This window comes from Gymnoscopelus microlampas (assembly GCF_963454915.1).
Source record: "Gymnoscopelus microlampas genome assembly, chromosome: 4".
Classification (NCBI taxonomy): Eukaryota; Metazoa; Chordata; class Actinopteri; order Myctophiformes; family Myctophidae; genus Gymnoscopelus; species Gymnoscopelus microlampas.
This window is the reverse complement of record NC_139941.1, coordinates 30519509-30536368: the sequence shown is the minus strand read 5'-3', so window position 1 is coordinate 30536368 and position 16860 is coordinate 30519509. Positions and strand designations below refer to the sequence as shown.

Here is a 16860-nt window from a genome sequence, read left to right as displayed (position 1 = left end):
CACAGACAGATAGGGTACACAGACAGATAATGAAATGGAAGTAAAAGTCAGTGTTCCTGTGCTTGGTTGATATTTTTCATTAGGCCCATTGTTTTTAATCCATTAGCATAAACTGTACCAGTTCTGTGGCAAAACAGTTTGTTTTTTTATGTTTCCACCCAGTTCTAGACCCTACATTGAATTTAGATGTCACCAGACGTATATGTAGGCAGAGGTTTCTGTCCGTCTGACTACACGCGGGACTACCAGTTCTGCTGCTGTGTGACAGATTTGTGACCCCATCAATTGCGATGCTGATAACCATTTACCGAACTCAAACTAGAGGCCTCATAGACTCAGCGGTCAGACTGTGATTATGTTAACATTTGCAAACTAGAAAAATGTGCTCCTCGGAGCACAGGTCTCCGCCAGGCCAGGTAGTAGAAGTCAATCTTAGCCAATCAGGATGAAATATGAAAAATCGGACAGGTCCGTCTTGATGACATGACTGTAGAGATAACGTGTACCGATGTGCGTGTTGTTTAAACAACATGTGTAGGATTAATCTCTATATAATAGAGATTAGCTGTCCACATACAGACGGACGAACACACACACACACAAACACACCCAAGGATAGTCTCTGCAATGCCTTCGGCCTGGCGGAGACAATAAATCCACCAACACACAACTATAGTAATTGCAACACGAGACACCAGTCTAACGTAGACAAGAGTCCAACAGTGTGGATACATCACAGGGCAGTACCTCACCTGGCCAGAAAAGGCTTCTCCATTCAGCGACCTTATGAAGTCAGCATACACCTGGTTGGCTCGGACGATGACTGTAGCCACAGCCTCCTGGTACTGTGGAGCGGAGGTGGCCAGAAGAGGTAGCGCTGCTAGAGGGATGTGGTCCTGACTATTGGACAGACAGCCCACATCGTAGCTGTATGGGCTGAGGCTGCACAACATGAACAAAGAGAGAATACATTTCTACTTAATAATAATAACAATTACTAGAATATTGATAATAATATAAATTACATAAAAACTTTGATACGGATTGTAGCACACTAGGTTCATACAATAATAAAAGTAAATAAATCCATCAATCGATAAATCAAATCAATAAGTACAAGCAGCCAGTTTTCAGCCAATCGGTTATTGTGTGTGTGTGTGTGTGTGTGTGTCTCTCTCTCTTTACTTTGACACCAGGGAGAAGGCTTCGGCGCAGATTGCAGGACAGGGCACCAGGCGGAGGGCGATCCTTCCCAGAGCAGTAGGGTAGTGAACCTGCATGACGGTGTCAAACGCTGTGCTGATGGTGTTCACATCAGCCTGCTTACTGTTCTGATCCCCTCCTCCTGTATCCAGGATGTTACCTCCATGGAGAACCAAGATCAGCACATGGATCTTGGAGGGCTGCAAACACTGCTGAGAGGAACCATCCTGACAACAGGTAAATTAAGGAGGTGTTGGTTGATGGGCTTGCTTCAAACAGGGTTATAGCATTAACCACTTTAGCCCTGGCATCCTTATAGGCAAACATTAAAAATAGGGCTCAAGTGAAGCTATAAAACCAAAACATGCTCATTACAGCTACATTTACGGTTACATGCTCACTGAAAGACAAAAAAGAAAAGAAAAACACACACAAGGCAAACGCTTGTAAGACCTCTTTGTGCGTGTGTGTGTGTGTATACTTTTCATGGCTACTCCTGATTAGGGATGGGTATCATTAGGATTTTATCGATTCCGATTTTGCTTATCAATTACGTTCTTATCGATTACCTGTTTGGGTTCCATATTGGTCAAAAAGAAAAGGTGTTCAAATGTTTAGATAATAAAAATATTTTAATTATTTTAAGCAATAACTGAAGTAAATAATACATAATTTACCATTACCAGAACAAGCACGGTACATTATTACCTAAGATAGAGCTAATGCTGAAACATTGTACTGAAAATACTGTTGCTTAAATTGACCCAACACAATTGTCCCTCTAATTTTACAACAATAATTGTCAAATTTAATGAATGGTACCTTTAATCTATGACAATACAATGGAAAACAGTAGCAGTTAAAGCCCGTTGTATGCTTTTATCTATAGGAAAATACTATACCCTTAAATGATTAGGAATTTATCAATTCCAGTTTTGATTCCTTCATTTTTATGGGTAGCCAGCAATTTGGTTGGGTTCCTAACTGGAACCTAATTTCGATACCCAACCCTACTCCTCCTGATAATTTAAACTTCCTCTGCAGGTGTCCAACTGTTCACAGTATGATATCATGAGGAAATGGTGATTTGCAACACCTGCTGTAGTGAATATAAATCATTAGCCATTCTAGTCTATCCAGTATGCCTGTTCCACTGTCATTTTTGCACCAGGAAGACTGGAGCATGGTACAATAGCACAGAGCCAACCATTATTGCACCTGGGCAACTATTTCATCAAGCACACGGAAATTACAATACTTCCCATAGACAAATGGATAAATTACCATACTCACATTAAATAGGGGGACACAATGTGCAGTTTTGCAATCTTTTACCCAAAACTCCACATTTTTTTTACAGACTGCACGGTACACTCCACGTCACAGCTACAAGTACAAGGGAATTTCACACGGGGAGGTGAGGTTTGAGGAGCAGATGGGTTGGACTAGGGCAGAGCAGGGCAGGGCAATTAGCACTGGGTCTGTTAAAGGGGTCTATGTGGAGCTACTTGCAATGGGCCAGGAAGTTTACTTACTGACTGGTGTCTGGTTACGGTGATGGTGGGAATAGTGGAGCTATCGGCTTGGCCGCTAACAGAGCCACGCATCTGAACACAAGAGGACAGAGATGCTGAGGGAGAGAGGCTGGTCTCCAATCCCCCTGTCTAATAGTCTCATGCAGTTTCCTGATCTGGACAATCTAAATTGAATGTAGTCTTGCACTTGCGTTTTTACTGCCTTGCTGTGAGAGATATCTTTCTAATACATATTTTCTCAGCTGTGTTAAATAATAGGGAACCTTAAATTGACCTTAAATATAAATAAGTACATAAAGGGAACTAAATTAAAATAGTTCAGATGTGGCGTCCTAAAAGTCAGGATTCACCTATTGTCTCTCTAAAGGCTTTGTGAAAAACCCAGAGACACTGCGCAACTCCGTCCAATCATTTAAGTTGAGCTGAAAAGACCCTGTTGGTTAGAACTGCATGACACTTACTTCATCTAGTCTTTCCTCACTGGCTGCTCTTTCATAATCCACTGCCATTTCCGTATACAGCTCACCTGCAAAGACAAACACATTCAGAGACAAAAGCTGATATCATGTAAAGCCTAATCCACAATGACCTCCCATCATTATGGAACACTTGTGTTTTGTCATTACCAGATGTTCCCTCGCCGTCCACAGCCTCTATCTTGTCCATGAGGTCATTGGAATTCCACTTGGCTATCTCTTTGGGAAAGACTTCCTCGTTGTCTGAGAAGTCCTCTGTGAACGGGAACACAAGACATACCAGGTCATGAGCCATTGAAAATGAACTGTAATTCATGCAATTATCTGACTGGGTACACAGCAAGAACCCTGTGTTCATTTAACTTTAAGAGTGTACAAATGTAACCAGGTCCATTTTGTTACATTTGTACACTCTTGGAGTTACAAATGGATAAACAAACACTGAGGATTATAAGGTGTATTGGGCAGTGTTCTCTGCAGCAGGTAACCTGAATACTGTTAATAATAATAATACATTTTATTTGTAACACATTTAAAAACAAAAAAAAACTGTTAAGATATACTGTATTATATATTGTAAAATGAAAAAGTTCTCTCAATAGAAATTCTTAAGCAACCCAGCTGCATTGGATGGTGGAGTGGTGTCCACAGACATTTCTGCAAAGTTAAGCAATTTCCTATGGAAATGTGTCAATATGTTGTCTGCTCAAAAGCCAACATGATCTCCAACTCACACAATAGTTCAAATGAAAAATGAGGGATTAAATATCACTTGTTTATTCCATTCATAACTATCTACTGTAACCCTTTGTGGTTCACATGCTTTTTAAAGATGAACAGATATTTATTTTAATCCCTCAGTGCCAAGTCTCACAGGCGAATATACAACAGTATATTACATAACAGAGGAAAAGGATAAAAAGGATAAAGAATAATGAATTCCAATTCATCAGTATTATTTGCCATAAATCTGATGCGTTATTAATTTCAGGGGAAAAAACATCTATCCTAAGAGTATCTCATCAGGGGGATATTCATTTATTTTTATGAACAGAATATTATTTACAATATCTATGCTTATATTCTGATTCATGCACACAAAAGTAAAAAGCATGACTAGCAGCCATTTATTCAAATTGATCTGTTATAAAAAGGAAATGTTGAGAATTTTAAAGCCTTAATCTTTTTTAATAATTAACCCTCTTTGCGGTTTATGGCCAATGGTCTGTTTCTCTGAAATGTGGCCACCAGTTTACTCGCCATTACAGTGCTTATTTACAAGTTTTCATAAGCAGAATTTAAAAGTAATGAAAACTTAACTGAATTTAAGCATATACCAGCATCATCAACTTTCAAGGGAATGTGTCTTAAAGTTCAATAAAACTCAGTATTTTATGGTGTACTTATCCACCTCATCTGTATCAATAATCTAGTCTTAAGCTCAAAACAGAATGTGACCCTACAGGTTGTCGCTGTAATACTCCACTGTCATACATTGGGACAAGCTAAATTCAAAGTAATATGATGCCTCTAAATCCTTCCTTCCTTTAACATCCGATAATGTAAAAGGTCAACAAAAACAAACCAGAGCTTTTGAGTGTTTATCAAGGCAACCTGTGCAACATGATCATATCTTATGATTGTTTATTAACACTTGCTGCCTTCCGTCTATTTGCCAAGACACATAATAGTGTGGTCCCTTAGTCTTCACTGTACAGCAAGTCACTGAACCAGGGTGCTTTTTCTACTGTAGGGGCTTTATACATTTACTGTGATGAATTCTGTGTTGGTAGTTATTTTCACTGTTGGAAGGATGCTACATGGAACAGTTATAAAACAACTCAGAGGGATGCAACATTAACGGTTATAATGACCTGTAATGTGGTCCTAAGTGATATGGTAGGGGTAGATTGATGTAGTTAAATGATTATTGTGAATGTCTGCATGAAGAGATGTTAAAGTCATGTACTGTAAAATGTTATACATCCATTTCAATCCACATAGGCATAAATGCTGGAATATACAACAAAATAAATGAGACCATTAATCCTGTTGAATTAATTTGCAGTCATTCATAATGTCACATGCACAGTTTTATTACAGTTCAAAGAGATGAGGGATGAAAATGTCATGTGTACAACTAAATCAGCATCATGTTAACAAATAACAGAAGTATGCATGATTTTATTACTGTTTTAGAATCATAACCAAGAGGTATGTGAAATCATCCTTCAAAGGGCACATTTTGCGGATTGACATCTTGCCCGGTTATATAATAAATAATAAAGAACTAAAATGACACAGTCTTAGCACTTTCTAGTATCCATACACAGCACACACATAAGGCGCGTGGTAGGTAGGTAGCATAAGCAGTGGAGGAGGATGTTGGTCAGACAGGGCTTTCAGGACAAAGTCACCCGGCCTGCGTCCTCTCTGAGGCTCATCCAGGACAGAGCCCACGTGCCACATCACACCCACCTTAGTTCAACTGCAGGCCCAAAGAATGATGGGTCTCTGGGTAGCTTAAGAAATGATCTGTATTAAAGAGATGCATGCAGAGTCAGGGGGGAGAAGGGAGCAGGCAGGTCTTGGTGGGGAGACGGAAACACGTGAAGATGTGTGATGATCAAACTATGCCACCGCTAACACTCTAGTGCACATATCAAAATGGACGTTACCATAAGCGTCAAAGAACTCCTCGTCCGTGCTGTCCTCAGAGTCTCTCGCTATGCTCTGCATCCTCCACTCCGAGATGCTGTGACGCGAAGGGCTCGCTGACGCACATGAAGACAGGAGCATAAAGAATTGCAGTTATTTCGAGAATGTTCTAAAAAAGAACGCCAGTTAATTTGGGACATGGGCATCTGTCTTCCCACACACACACACACACACACACACACACACACACACACACCCCTTTCATTCTGTCTATACTCTCTACTATACTACAAAGAAGCATCACACAATATCCTAGCTCACATAAAACATTGTGTTATATAAAAATGTCTCTGTGGTTACTTTATCCCAGATGGACTGCATGGTGGTCAGGGAGCAAGCAGAAAAGAAAGTTCTACAGACAAGCTAAAAGCTCTCTGACAGTCAATTACTGTCCAGAAAGTCCACAAATGCTAGGCTAAAAGCAGGCCATGTCTATCACATATCTTTATTGTGATCCTTGTAATTCATTAGCATTGATGGGAACAGAAGGTCATTTAGAAAGCCTTTGATGTATTGGATGCTGTAAGGGGCAGGTTGGTGAGAGAGGGGGCACAGCTGTGGCTGTCAGCGTACAGAGTGGAAGAGCAGTGGTCGAGGGGAGGGTTACTGTGAGAGCACGTCAGCCGTTTCTGAACTGTGATGTCAACACTGCAGCTAAAATTAGCCCTGTGAAGGAGAGCCATGGGGGGGGTTTGGTTATAACTTCGGGAAGGGTGTAAGAAGTCGGGCGGGATAGGAACCAGGGTCCAGGTGGGAGGTAGAAAGAATGCGGCTCTGTGGTGGGGTGACAGCTGTTCTGTCAGATGGGTGTGTTTGGACATGACATTGTGTTTTGTGATGTCAATAAGGGAGCCAAAAATTACTCAGGTGAGCGCTTTCAAGTTGTAGGGGTGAAATGAGGTAGACTGGATAGCACAATAAATGTAAAGAGTTAAATCATAAAAAAAATGAAGAGGTCATGAATTCTTATTTTATTGTAATGTATTACAAAAATATGGCTTAAAAAAAAATCATGTGGATCACAAGATCCACATGGGAACGGCAGGGCTCCATTGTGGATCTCGGACTTCATGTTGCTGGCCTGTAACGTCAATCGTCGTTATCTATGACATATTTAACATATGACTCATATGACGTAAAAAAACACGGCCCTGGAAGTGTTTTTCCCCATTCTAAATCCCATTATTCTTTTTAACATCACATGATATAAGAACTGTTCTTATATGAAAATAAAGAGCCGCCTACAAATCTACTACAATTCTCAGGCTTAAAAAAAGATTACCTACAATAGTTTCCAACGCTACTTCCGGGTACCGCCGCAGAATATATTACATTTTCTACAAACACGGACGTTAATAACATGACAAAAATGGCATAATTTAGGGACAGTAAACAGGCAGGGCTAAATAGGGTATTAAATCATGTGAATGCATAATGAACACTGTTTGATGCCATTTAACAACAGCTTCACATGCACGTAGATGACAACATGGTGAAAATGGCCTTCTCCTCACCTCCTCTCTTTGATGAGTGGGAGGATCTGGAGGAGGTGGACCACTGTTTGGTGAGCGCACCTCGTGCCTGGAGAGTCTCACCTCCCGATCTGACCACTGCCTCCTCGGCTTCAATACCGCTGATGGTCTCCTTGGCCTCCTGGGCTTTGTCCGGGGACGGTGCGCCTCCGTTGGCCTCGGTTGCTTCCTCAGCCTGGCTGAACTGGGCCATCTTTGTTGCCAGGGCCAGCTGGGTCTCCAGCTCCAGCTGCCTTATGTCTTCGATGGTCAGACCGTACCACTCGTCCTGCCAGCACCAGGCCTGCCGGTGGGCACGTACCATCACTTTTCTCAGCCCTTGGGAGAGGATAAGTGTCTTGTTAACCACAGATTTCTAAATGATTTTGAAAATAGACGATGTACAAGCTCACACCGCGTCACACAGCTTGGAGATCGGCTATTTTCTCCAACTTGGGGCGCCAGCATTAATGTGGTTATGGCTCATTTATTATCATACTATTATTTATTCATGCAAGTGATGAGTCAACTGACAATGTTTAGCTGAAAATACGTCACTTTTAGTATAGACGGCTGTGTGACTCTGAATCCATACGCACCTACATCATGGATGAACCGTTCAATCTTGGACTGCATGCCCCAATAGCGGAACTCCACCTTGCATAGTTTGTAGGCACACATGATGGGGGTCTTCCCTGGGTTGTTGTTGTACTCCTCTATCCAGTCGTCCTGCAGGGGGCCCCTCTGGGTCTTCATAGACTTGTAGAGCCGTGGGTCCTCCTCTGCCTTGTACTCATGAGGGGCGATGGGATCTGTCACTATGTCAATGGGGTCTGACAGAAAGACTTTAAAGTCAGAACATGACAAGGAGCAACGTGTGAGTTTTTGACTGCATGGTATGCATTGGTTGTGTTTCCCTTACTGTGTTGCTAACAGCACACATCCCTATTTTTGGCATATCATATACTGTAGGCAAACTTTTTATTTTATTATTGTGAAAATAGTCAATCTACACGGTCACAAGCTTAGCTCACAAGCTTAGATTGGCTATTTTGTGGCCTTGTAGATTGGCAATGTTTGTGTGACACCGTCGTAGTATAAAGTAGGGCTTAGGTGTTTAAGCTCATGTTGATTATACAAAAACACTTACCTCCTGAATTTCAGTGTGACCAAGAAGATTAAAGTACTACTGCAAGTCATATGTAGCAATGGAAAAACACTGACGGTGAACAGTGTAGGCCTAATCGGGTCGCCGCATGCCCTAAAACCATGTGTGTCTGAGCAATGTCACTGTGACAAGCTTATTATTGCCACCAGCAACTGGGAAAATGGGTGTAGTGTCAACAAACAGCCACAAGTAAAGTGGGCCTTAACTGATGCTTGAGTTAAAAGAGAAAAGGTCATTGATCACGAAGCCTTGAATAACAATGACTTTACGCAATCCTACTGGCCTGACAGCTTGATTAACTAGCAAAGGTGGAGGAAATTGCTTTTTGTAAAGGCTCTCCAGGACAAACTACCCGACATCATTACTGTTGACTATAATTGAACATGATCCGCTTAAAGGGGCGTGTAAGTGATAAACAAACAAACAAAAAAGCTCTATATTCCATTACTAATCATTGCTATAGTGTCTGTTCAGTAACAGGGATCTCCTCATCTTTCCAACTCTTTAGTAAACAGAACATATATTTTCAGGTCAGGATACAAATGTCATCCAATCAGGAGAGAGAACCTAATAAAGATTGTTTATCAGCTTCAATTTTATAGTGTTCCAGTTTCAAGTTTGTCTGCTAATTATTTGTTTAATCACTCTTGCATCCTGTATGATTTCTTTCTGCTGATTGGATAACATTTCCATCCCTATCTGACATTTTATTTTCTGGAGCTGGAGAGTAGGGGAGACCCCTGTAACTGAACAAACACTCAGAACACAGAGTTAAATATGACTTACACCCCCTTTAAAAATATATTAATAAAAGTGCTGTACATATACTACTCAGTCTATGCCTACTCTTCTTAATAAGTAGCAGACTCAAAATAAGCACAGTGGAATACATGTTGATAACAGTAACATAAAAACAAGAATATCAGAGGTACGTCTCTGATCTATGCTGTTCTGTTGAAACCACAGGCTCGTACCAAGAGCCCTCTGCCTCTTCTCCGCTGCAGACATGTTGAAGACATCTGGCTGGCTGCCTGTGTCAGGCTTGTAGTGTGTCTCAATGTCGATGGAGAACTTTTCAACAAAGGGACAGGTGTATCTGAAGGAGAAATGACATTGGCACAATCAATGTCACACTGACAACACATTGACCAGGGACTGTCACAGCTTTCTTTACACAGAATAAATAACACACATAATTGATCCATTTGCAACTCTGAGGGTGTGCAAATATTGATATCCATATATGATATACATCTATATGGTTACATCTGTACACTCAAAGAGTTATAGGGATAAACAACTTCCTATTTGAAGGTCTTCATTTTTTGTCAATTTAATTATAAACCAGAGCTATTTTAGCAAAAGTGCCACCACCGCCCTCCTCTCTGGTCACACTGTTGAGGGTAGGAGATGTGTGAGACATGTCCTTATGCAGCTGAGACATTTGCAGTAAAGCCGTCACTGGTTGGACAGGATAAATGCGCCAACAGGCACTTCAAGTCTATATCTTGACAATATCTTGTCAGTATGCAGCCAGAGGCATGCCTCTTTTAAGCACCTACATGTCACAAACGAAGCTCAACACCTGCACAAGAAAAGGCTCAGTCACCAGAGTGTATTTTACTGTGTGGAAGCAAAACTATCAATGCTAGTTGTTGGTGGCAGACACTGAACCACATTGTACTGGTTCAATTAACCCCAGAGTTAATTTAACTCTGGGGTTGTTAGCTATAGCTAAACTATAGCCAAACTTGCAGAGGGACACATTATTTTACCTGGGTTTCACCTTCTGATAGTTCTACTTTAATGTTGACATTAAATAATAATCTGCATTGTATCATGGTGTGCTGTAAGGTTGTGGATTCTTTTTTCTCTCCTTTTTAATTCCTTCAAAATCTATGGCCTGGAGAGCAACATTTTGACATTATCGTCAAACCAATGGCTGATGTAGATACAGTGTAGTTAATTCTTCCCATGGGATTTTCACTAGAAGACGTGGGAGATTCACCTTGTGCGGGTGTAAGGGTATGCATTCCATGACTCCTCCTCAACCCTCAGCGCTGCCTTGGGCAGGATGGAACGGAACCAGCTGGGAATGTGCATGCCAATGTGGTAGACCTTGTGGGTGTACTGCCCCGTGCCACCTGGCCCGTCTGTGTAGGGCTTGTTCTCCATGATCTCCACCCCACTGCCCTCACCATGGCTCTCCTCTCGGCTCTTTTTCTGTCAGGAGAACAGCAATGGTCAATATGATGAAAAGAGGTGTGTGTGTGTGTGTGTGTGTGTGTGTGTGTGTGTGTGTGTGTGAGATGCAGGAAGGAGCACTACTGCTCTGTAGCATGCAACCCCAACACACACACCTGTCCTAACTGGTGTTGTTAACCACATTCCCTCTGCTATCCCTATTCTGGGAAATGTTTCAACATTCACATTTTTGAAAATAGCGCATCACAACTCGTCACATCATAACGTTTCGCCCTGCTACGAATTGTGAGCTTGTAGTTAGGCTGTTTTCGCCATTCATCGTACGAAAAATATATATAAGTGGTGTAGTAGAGGTCTAACGATATTTATGGACTGCTAGTAAGCACAACTGATATTGTTGTAGACGAGAGCCATGATGATGCGTGTTGTCCAGAGATTGGCAGCTCAATTATCTATACATGAAACAAGCATATATGACTAAGCCAATGATAGATCAGGAGCTGACTGAAATAATCACCCGTTTCCAGTACAGTAGGTGTCAACTTCTGAATCGTTATTTTTGAAAGCTTAGGACATGTACACAGACTAATGGTACAGGGACTGCAGATGGCAGGCCAGCAAAGCCAAGAAACCTGCTAAGTAGTGCTCTGTTTCTGCTGTAATTGGAAGCCTGTCTGTATAGAAGTGACAGTGTTTGCTGTATCCATAAATAAGATACATCTTATTCATCACATGTATATATACATGGGATGAATCGACCTTGCTTAACTAATGGTTTATATTGTAATGTTTGTAAATCAACGCTTCTAATGCTGCAATGAATAGTAAATAAAGTTGAGGTCAAGGTTATATATTTGACTCCAACTTTTACTTGTTTAACTGTGGATTAAAATAAAGCAACACATGTGTGTCGCTGCTATACAGGAGAACAGTTTCAGCTCTAATCTAGTGCTGTTTAATAATAAAATTATTAAACAGCACTAGATTAGAGCTGACCAAATTTTGTTTAACATTTGATTGTCATATAACTGAATTTTATTTACCAGATCAGAAAAGAATAATAATAGACATGCCCACTTCCATGTTAAAAACACATGTTCTAATACAACTTCCTCCAGACCTATATTATGACATTAGATTTGCAAAGCAGGAAGCCCCCAAACCAGTTCAGAGCCACACCTTTTCCATATTTACATTCCAGGTACACGCAGGAAGAGCGCTGGGTGGGGACTTCAGATGTCATTAGCTGGCGTTACAGCTAGGTAACTCAAAGGGTTTAAAGACAAGAATGTGTGACACGCCAAGAGGGAGCTTTGTAGTTATTAGGAAATCATTGAGGATCAAACAAGAAACATGATGGCAGTGCAGAGTCCAAGCGCTAAGGGAGAGCAAAGGACAAAGACTTTCTATAAATATAACAGAAATTGCAATACCCGTTCATGGCTCTTCCTTTACTGTAACTGTTATTAGCCTAACTCGTCTAAATCTTTTTACATAAAAAGCAGAAAATGTATTTGCCCTGGGCCTGTTACAGTAATAGGATGTTTGGCGTGAGGTGGATTTCTCCAGTCAGTCCAGACTCCAGAGGGAAGAGGCAGTGCAGGCCAGGCAGTGAATCAGTGGCTTGGGAAGAGGGGGCCCATCAGGCACTCAACCCTCCGGCCCTCCAGAGCTCATTACCTCTGACAGGTCGTTCATTAGCCACCCGCCCTGCTCTCAACAGCCACCATACCACTCCAAAGACACAGCACAGACACCCGAGCACCAGTGAACAGACTCGGCACACGCTGCACGTACATTTTTGCAAACACACATGCTCGAACACCGTAGCGCCATTTGTGATGCATACATAAACATACAGGTTATGATGCACTAGCGTACACACATAAGCAGGTGCACAAATAGAACATCGCTGTCGGGTGGAAACCTTGCATGTCCAAAACCGTAACTTTTCAGGAAATGGAAAACAGAACCTGTGTTCCAAAAGATCCAATGTAGTTATTATTTAGTCACAAGCTCTTGTTCATACTTTTAATTGGTTAAATATTTATAGAAGGGGTATATTTTGGGCATGCCATTATAGTCGATTTTCAAAAATAGCAGATCTACATGCTCTGCTACTTTTATGTGACACTGTCAGACGAGTATAAAATAGGGCATTCATTTATGAAAGAAAAAAAGATGAAATATGGAGCTACAAGGTTTCTGCCTGACAGGCCGATATAGAATGGTCTGACAGATTATGGACCATTGTGCCTACTGCATTTGTGAGTTAAGATGGCATTGATTAACATTCTCTCTCCTATTGTTAATGCCCTGACACACTGAAAGCCTCAAGACTGCTGTAGCCACACTGGAAGCATCAAGTGAACGCGTCAAAACCTGTTGACGTGTTCGGTTTTATTTTGGAGTGGCGACGCGTGATACAGACCATTGGAAATGAGTTGGAACAACGCGGTAAGGTAACCTATTTTTATTTCAAACTTGCATCGCAGTGTATGTATTTTTTGACTAGTCTGACCGTTCTAGACACACAAGGACTTAATTTTTAAATGCGTCAGTGGCACTCGCGTCGACACTTTCCGTGTGTCAACTCAAGGCCTTTAATGTCACTCTTAACTGTGTTGTTGAATTAAACCAAAATGGCTAAACCCCTTTTTAAATAAAGGAACATCCACTGAATGTCCTTTGATCCCACTGCTCTGACAGGATAGCAGTCATTTCCTGGTCTTTTCCTCTTGCCATCAGCTCAGTGATACATGTTTCCCGTGGAGATGCTGCCTTTCCCTTCACTCAGAAAGCTTATAGTCAGTGCATGGGGTTTGTACTGTACTGGGGCTTATGTAAGGGAGAGAGACCAAGAGAGAGAGAGAGATAGAGAGACTAGAATTACATTTCCCTAATTTCCGGCATGTGCACTGAATTTCTTTCCAAATCCCATGATTGTGATTATGAATTTACAATTAACCATCAGTCAAGAAGGCGGTTTCCTTTGAGCAAGGCAACATGAGAAGGTAATGGACTCTGACTGGGGTAGGGTGTTGCCTGTTCTAGTGTAGATATGGCCTGGCTGTCCTTTAGACCCTGACTTCATCTATCAGACTTACATACGGGATGGATCACACTCAGGCAGGCCTGCGTGTTACAGTTGCCCTGGTAACATACAGTAATGAAGAGAAGGGAATCAACACCACCATACTTGGCGTGGTTACATTTTTCTGACGACCACTCAAATAGCTTTATTTTTCCTTCTCTCCACCTCCCTCTGAAATCCCCCCCCCCCCCCCCCCCCCCCCGGCACTCCTCATTTACAGCTTGTCTTTTCATCCTCCGTTTCCTCTTCTCATTCCCTTTCTCTCTAACAAAACCTGACCACCGGCACGCTGCTGATGTCACGGTTGCCATAGTGATGGAAACCTCACAGCAACCAGGCTGTACAGAGAGGGTGAGGTCAGGGGAAAAGGTAACTACAGGTCACTAATAGAATAGACAGGTCACCACAACATAAATCCTTGTTGTCTGGAATAATTAATTTAGTAAAACTTTGTTATTATAGCTGCAGAGAACTGCATCAGATCCACTATTCATTGCATAATGAATAGTGCTGTCAGACTGTTCTAACACAGAGTGGTCTGTGGATCACGGAATCTACTGTACCTGCATTATCAAGTTTGACTTTGACACTCGAAGAAAATAACGATGATTTTCATCTGAAAACCTTCCACTCGAAAATCTGTTGAGTTTACAGTTGAAAATGTGTTATTTTCTTCATGCAACACCTTCTTCCAACAAAGTGTAAATTATCCCTAAGCCTGCCTCATGCCCTATGCCATGTGTCACTCCAGGTCACTGTACACAACAATATGCCCAATAAAGTGGCAAATAAATTAACATTTAAAAGACAGGAACATGGTTCTGGGAGCATGGCACTTGAACTAATTTGTATTGACTAAAAGTGGCTGCTTGCTTGGGGGCATGTCCACCCACTCATCTGCAGCAATGCAGCTCAACCGAATTATCCATCTGTGTAGGACAACAACAGGGGGATCATAAATAGCAAAGCAATAACTGACAAGGCACTGTAGGCAGTAAACAAAATATCCTGGTAATTTTACAAAGAGCTCTATAGGCAAAACATTGTGGAGGGCACGGTCACACATACATGTCTGAAACATGTGACATTTTCAGCCCAGGTTTTCTGAAGGTGGTATACCTTTTTTTCCCATAGCTTTGTTTGATTGGCTCAGCAGCCAATTTGAAATGTGAAGGTGTCATGTGTTTCCAGTTCAAACCTGCTGCAGAACCAAGGATTAGAACCAGAGCATGCAACATACAGTAGATGCACTGGGAGGTAAACTGGTGCCGGCTGGATCAGCTTATATAAATAAATAAACGTTTTTAATGTTTTGTCAGAAAATCGGTTCAGGAAAATAAAAGAAGACATATCACATCACGTTTCCTCGTGTCTTGTTTTTTGACATGCACACTATATCATTTTATCAAGGCATTTAAAGAGCACAGAGTACGTTTCTGACTGGGCAATATTTGCTCTGGCAGATTCAAGTTTCCAGGCTAGACAGCCCAATAAGAAACGTACAGTACTATGGTCTTTAGATACCTCAATAATATTATAGTGTGCACATCGAAAAACAAGAGACCAGAAAGCTAAGTGAGATATGTCATCTTTTATTTTTCTGAACAGATTATTTAACAAAGGTTGCAATTTTATTCATATGCTTGTCTCTCATTGACTTCAATGTATTCTGTGGAACTTCCAGCTCCAGTTTGCCTCCCCGTGCATGACGGACGAATCAGCCAGATGGAATTGCTGGACCAAGAAAGTGATGTTTCTGTCCTAACCTCCTTTACATAATCCTTGTGCTGATCCAATGAAACAAAGCTGTGGGAAATGAACTGGTACATGAAACCTTCTGAAAACCTGGGACTACAGTTATGAACAAAGTTGATTCAGACAAAACTAACCAACTCCCACACAAATTTCAAGGACTGCCTTGACAGCCTTCAACAAAAACCAGGGAATGCAGGAACGCTCGCCCCGGGTCAAATCCGATGACCTCGGAACGGTCGCCACCAGGTATTCCTAAACGTAGCCTCAGTAAAAATATGCCAAAACCTAACCTTATTCCTAAACTTAACCTCAGTAAAACAACTCGTTTTTTGTACTCGTTTGCTCAAGACATACCTGACGATATTAATACAAAACAGAATTACACAGCTACATCATTGTACCCAAAACTAAACAAACCAATCTAACTGCTTTCACAGTCCATCTCCTTAACACTTTTAATTAAAAGATAGGTGTTTTAACACCTCTCCTAACATTCTGTGAATGTGTCTTGCTTCACGCTGTTTGCTCATGGTGCTTTTGGAAGTCATTCATCTTTCTGTCACTCTTGAGAAAACAGTTATACAAACACACACAGTGTGTGTGCGTGTGCGTGTGTGTGTGTGTGTGTGTGTGTGTGTGTCAACAGTAGGGATGCACAATTAATCAGTCATCATATCGGTAATTGCAATAAATGCAATATTGGTATCGAAGCAACGTAAAAATAAATATACCTGTTTTAGGCAATATTTGATCCTTTTTATCATATTTATCTTTGCATGTAAAGCTGGAAAAGCCTTTTGTGTGCGGTTATGAGTTTGAATCCACCGTGGTGCATCCGGCTTCGTCAAGCGTCAACACTAACACAATTGGCACATGTTTGGGGGAATGAAGCCGGGCGTTGAGGGTGATAATTGTCACTACACGTAATCCTACGGGCTGGGGCGGCACCTGTCAGAAGGGAGTGTTGGGTGGGAGGAGTAGGACGAAGGCTCTACGTCCTCCCGATGGGGGCTCCTCACTGGCAGGTGAGTCAGTGGGATACAACTCAAATGTTTAAGTGGAGGAATCAATTGGCATAATGACTAAATTAGGGAGGAAAAAAAGGCAAAGTAAAAAAAGCAAAAAAATGTCAACAAGTTGGATAGAGTTTATGTAAAAATACTACATTTAAGTTGTTGTTGAACCAATATGTGCA

At 41.4% G+C, this 16860-nt stretch overlaps 1 protein-coding gene across 7 annotated transcripts in view; it reads right to left on the bottom strand.

Moving 5' to 3' along the window:
- Window positions 1-16860, bottom strand: part of LOC311044189 (membrane-associated phosphatidylinositol transfer protein 2-like) — a 53992-nt gene that overhangs the window by 15417 nt on the left and 21715 nt on the right. For 6 of the 7 annotated variants that reach the window (XM_084055615.1, XM_084055610.1, XM_084055611.1 and 3 more), the window contains 9 exons: window positions 10620-10834; window positions 9586-9707; window positions 8043-8276; window positions 7447-7782; window positions 5893-5988; window positions 3365-3469; window positions 3200-3264; window positions 1186-1430; window positions 753-942 (listed from right to left, as the gene is read on the bottom strand). In XM_084055615.1, the coding sequence (XP_083911741.1) occupies window positions 753-942; window positions 1186-1430; window positions 3200-3264; window positions 3365-3469; window positions 5893-5988; window positions 7447-7782; window positions 8043-8276; window positions 9586-9707; window positions 10620-10834 (1608 nt within the window). The remainder of the gene's footprint in view (window positions 1-752; window positions 943-1185; window positions 1431-3199; window positions 3265-3364; window positions 3470-5892; window positions 5989-7446; window positions 7783-8042; window positions 8277-9585; window positions 9708-10619; window positions 10835-16860) is intronic. The other variant, XM_084055613.1, reaches the window with a different exon arrangement.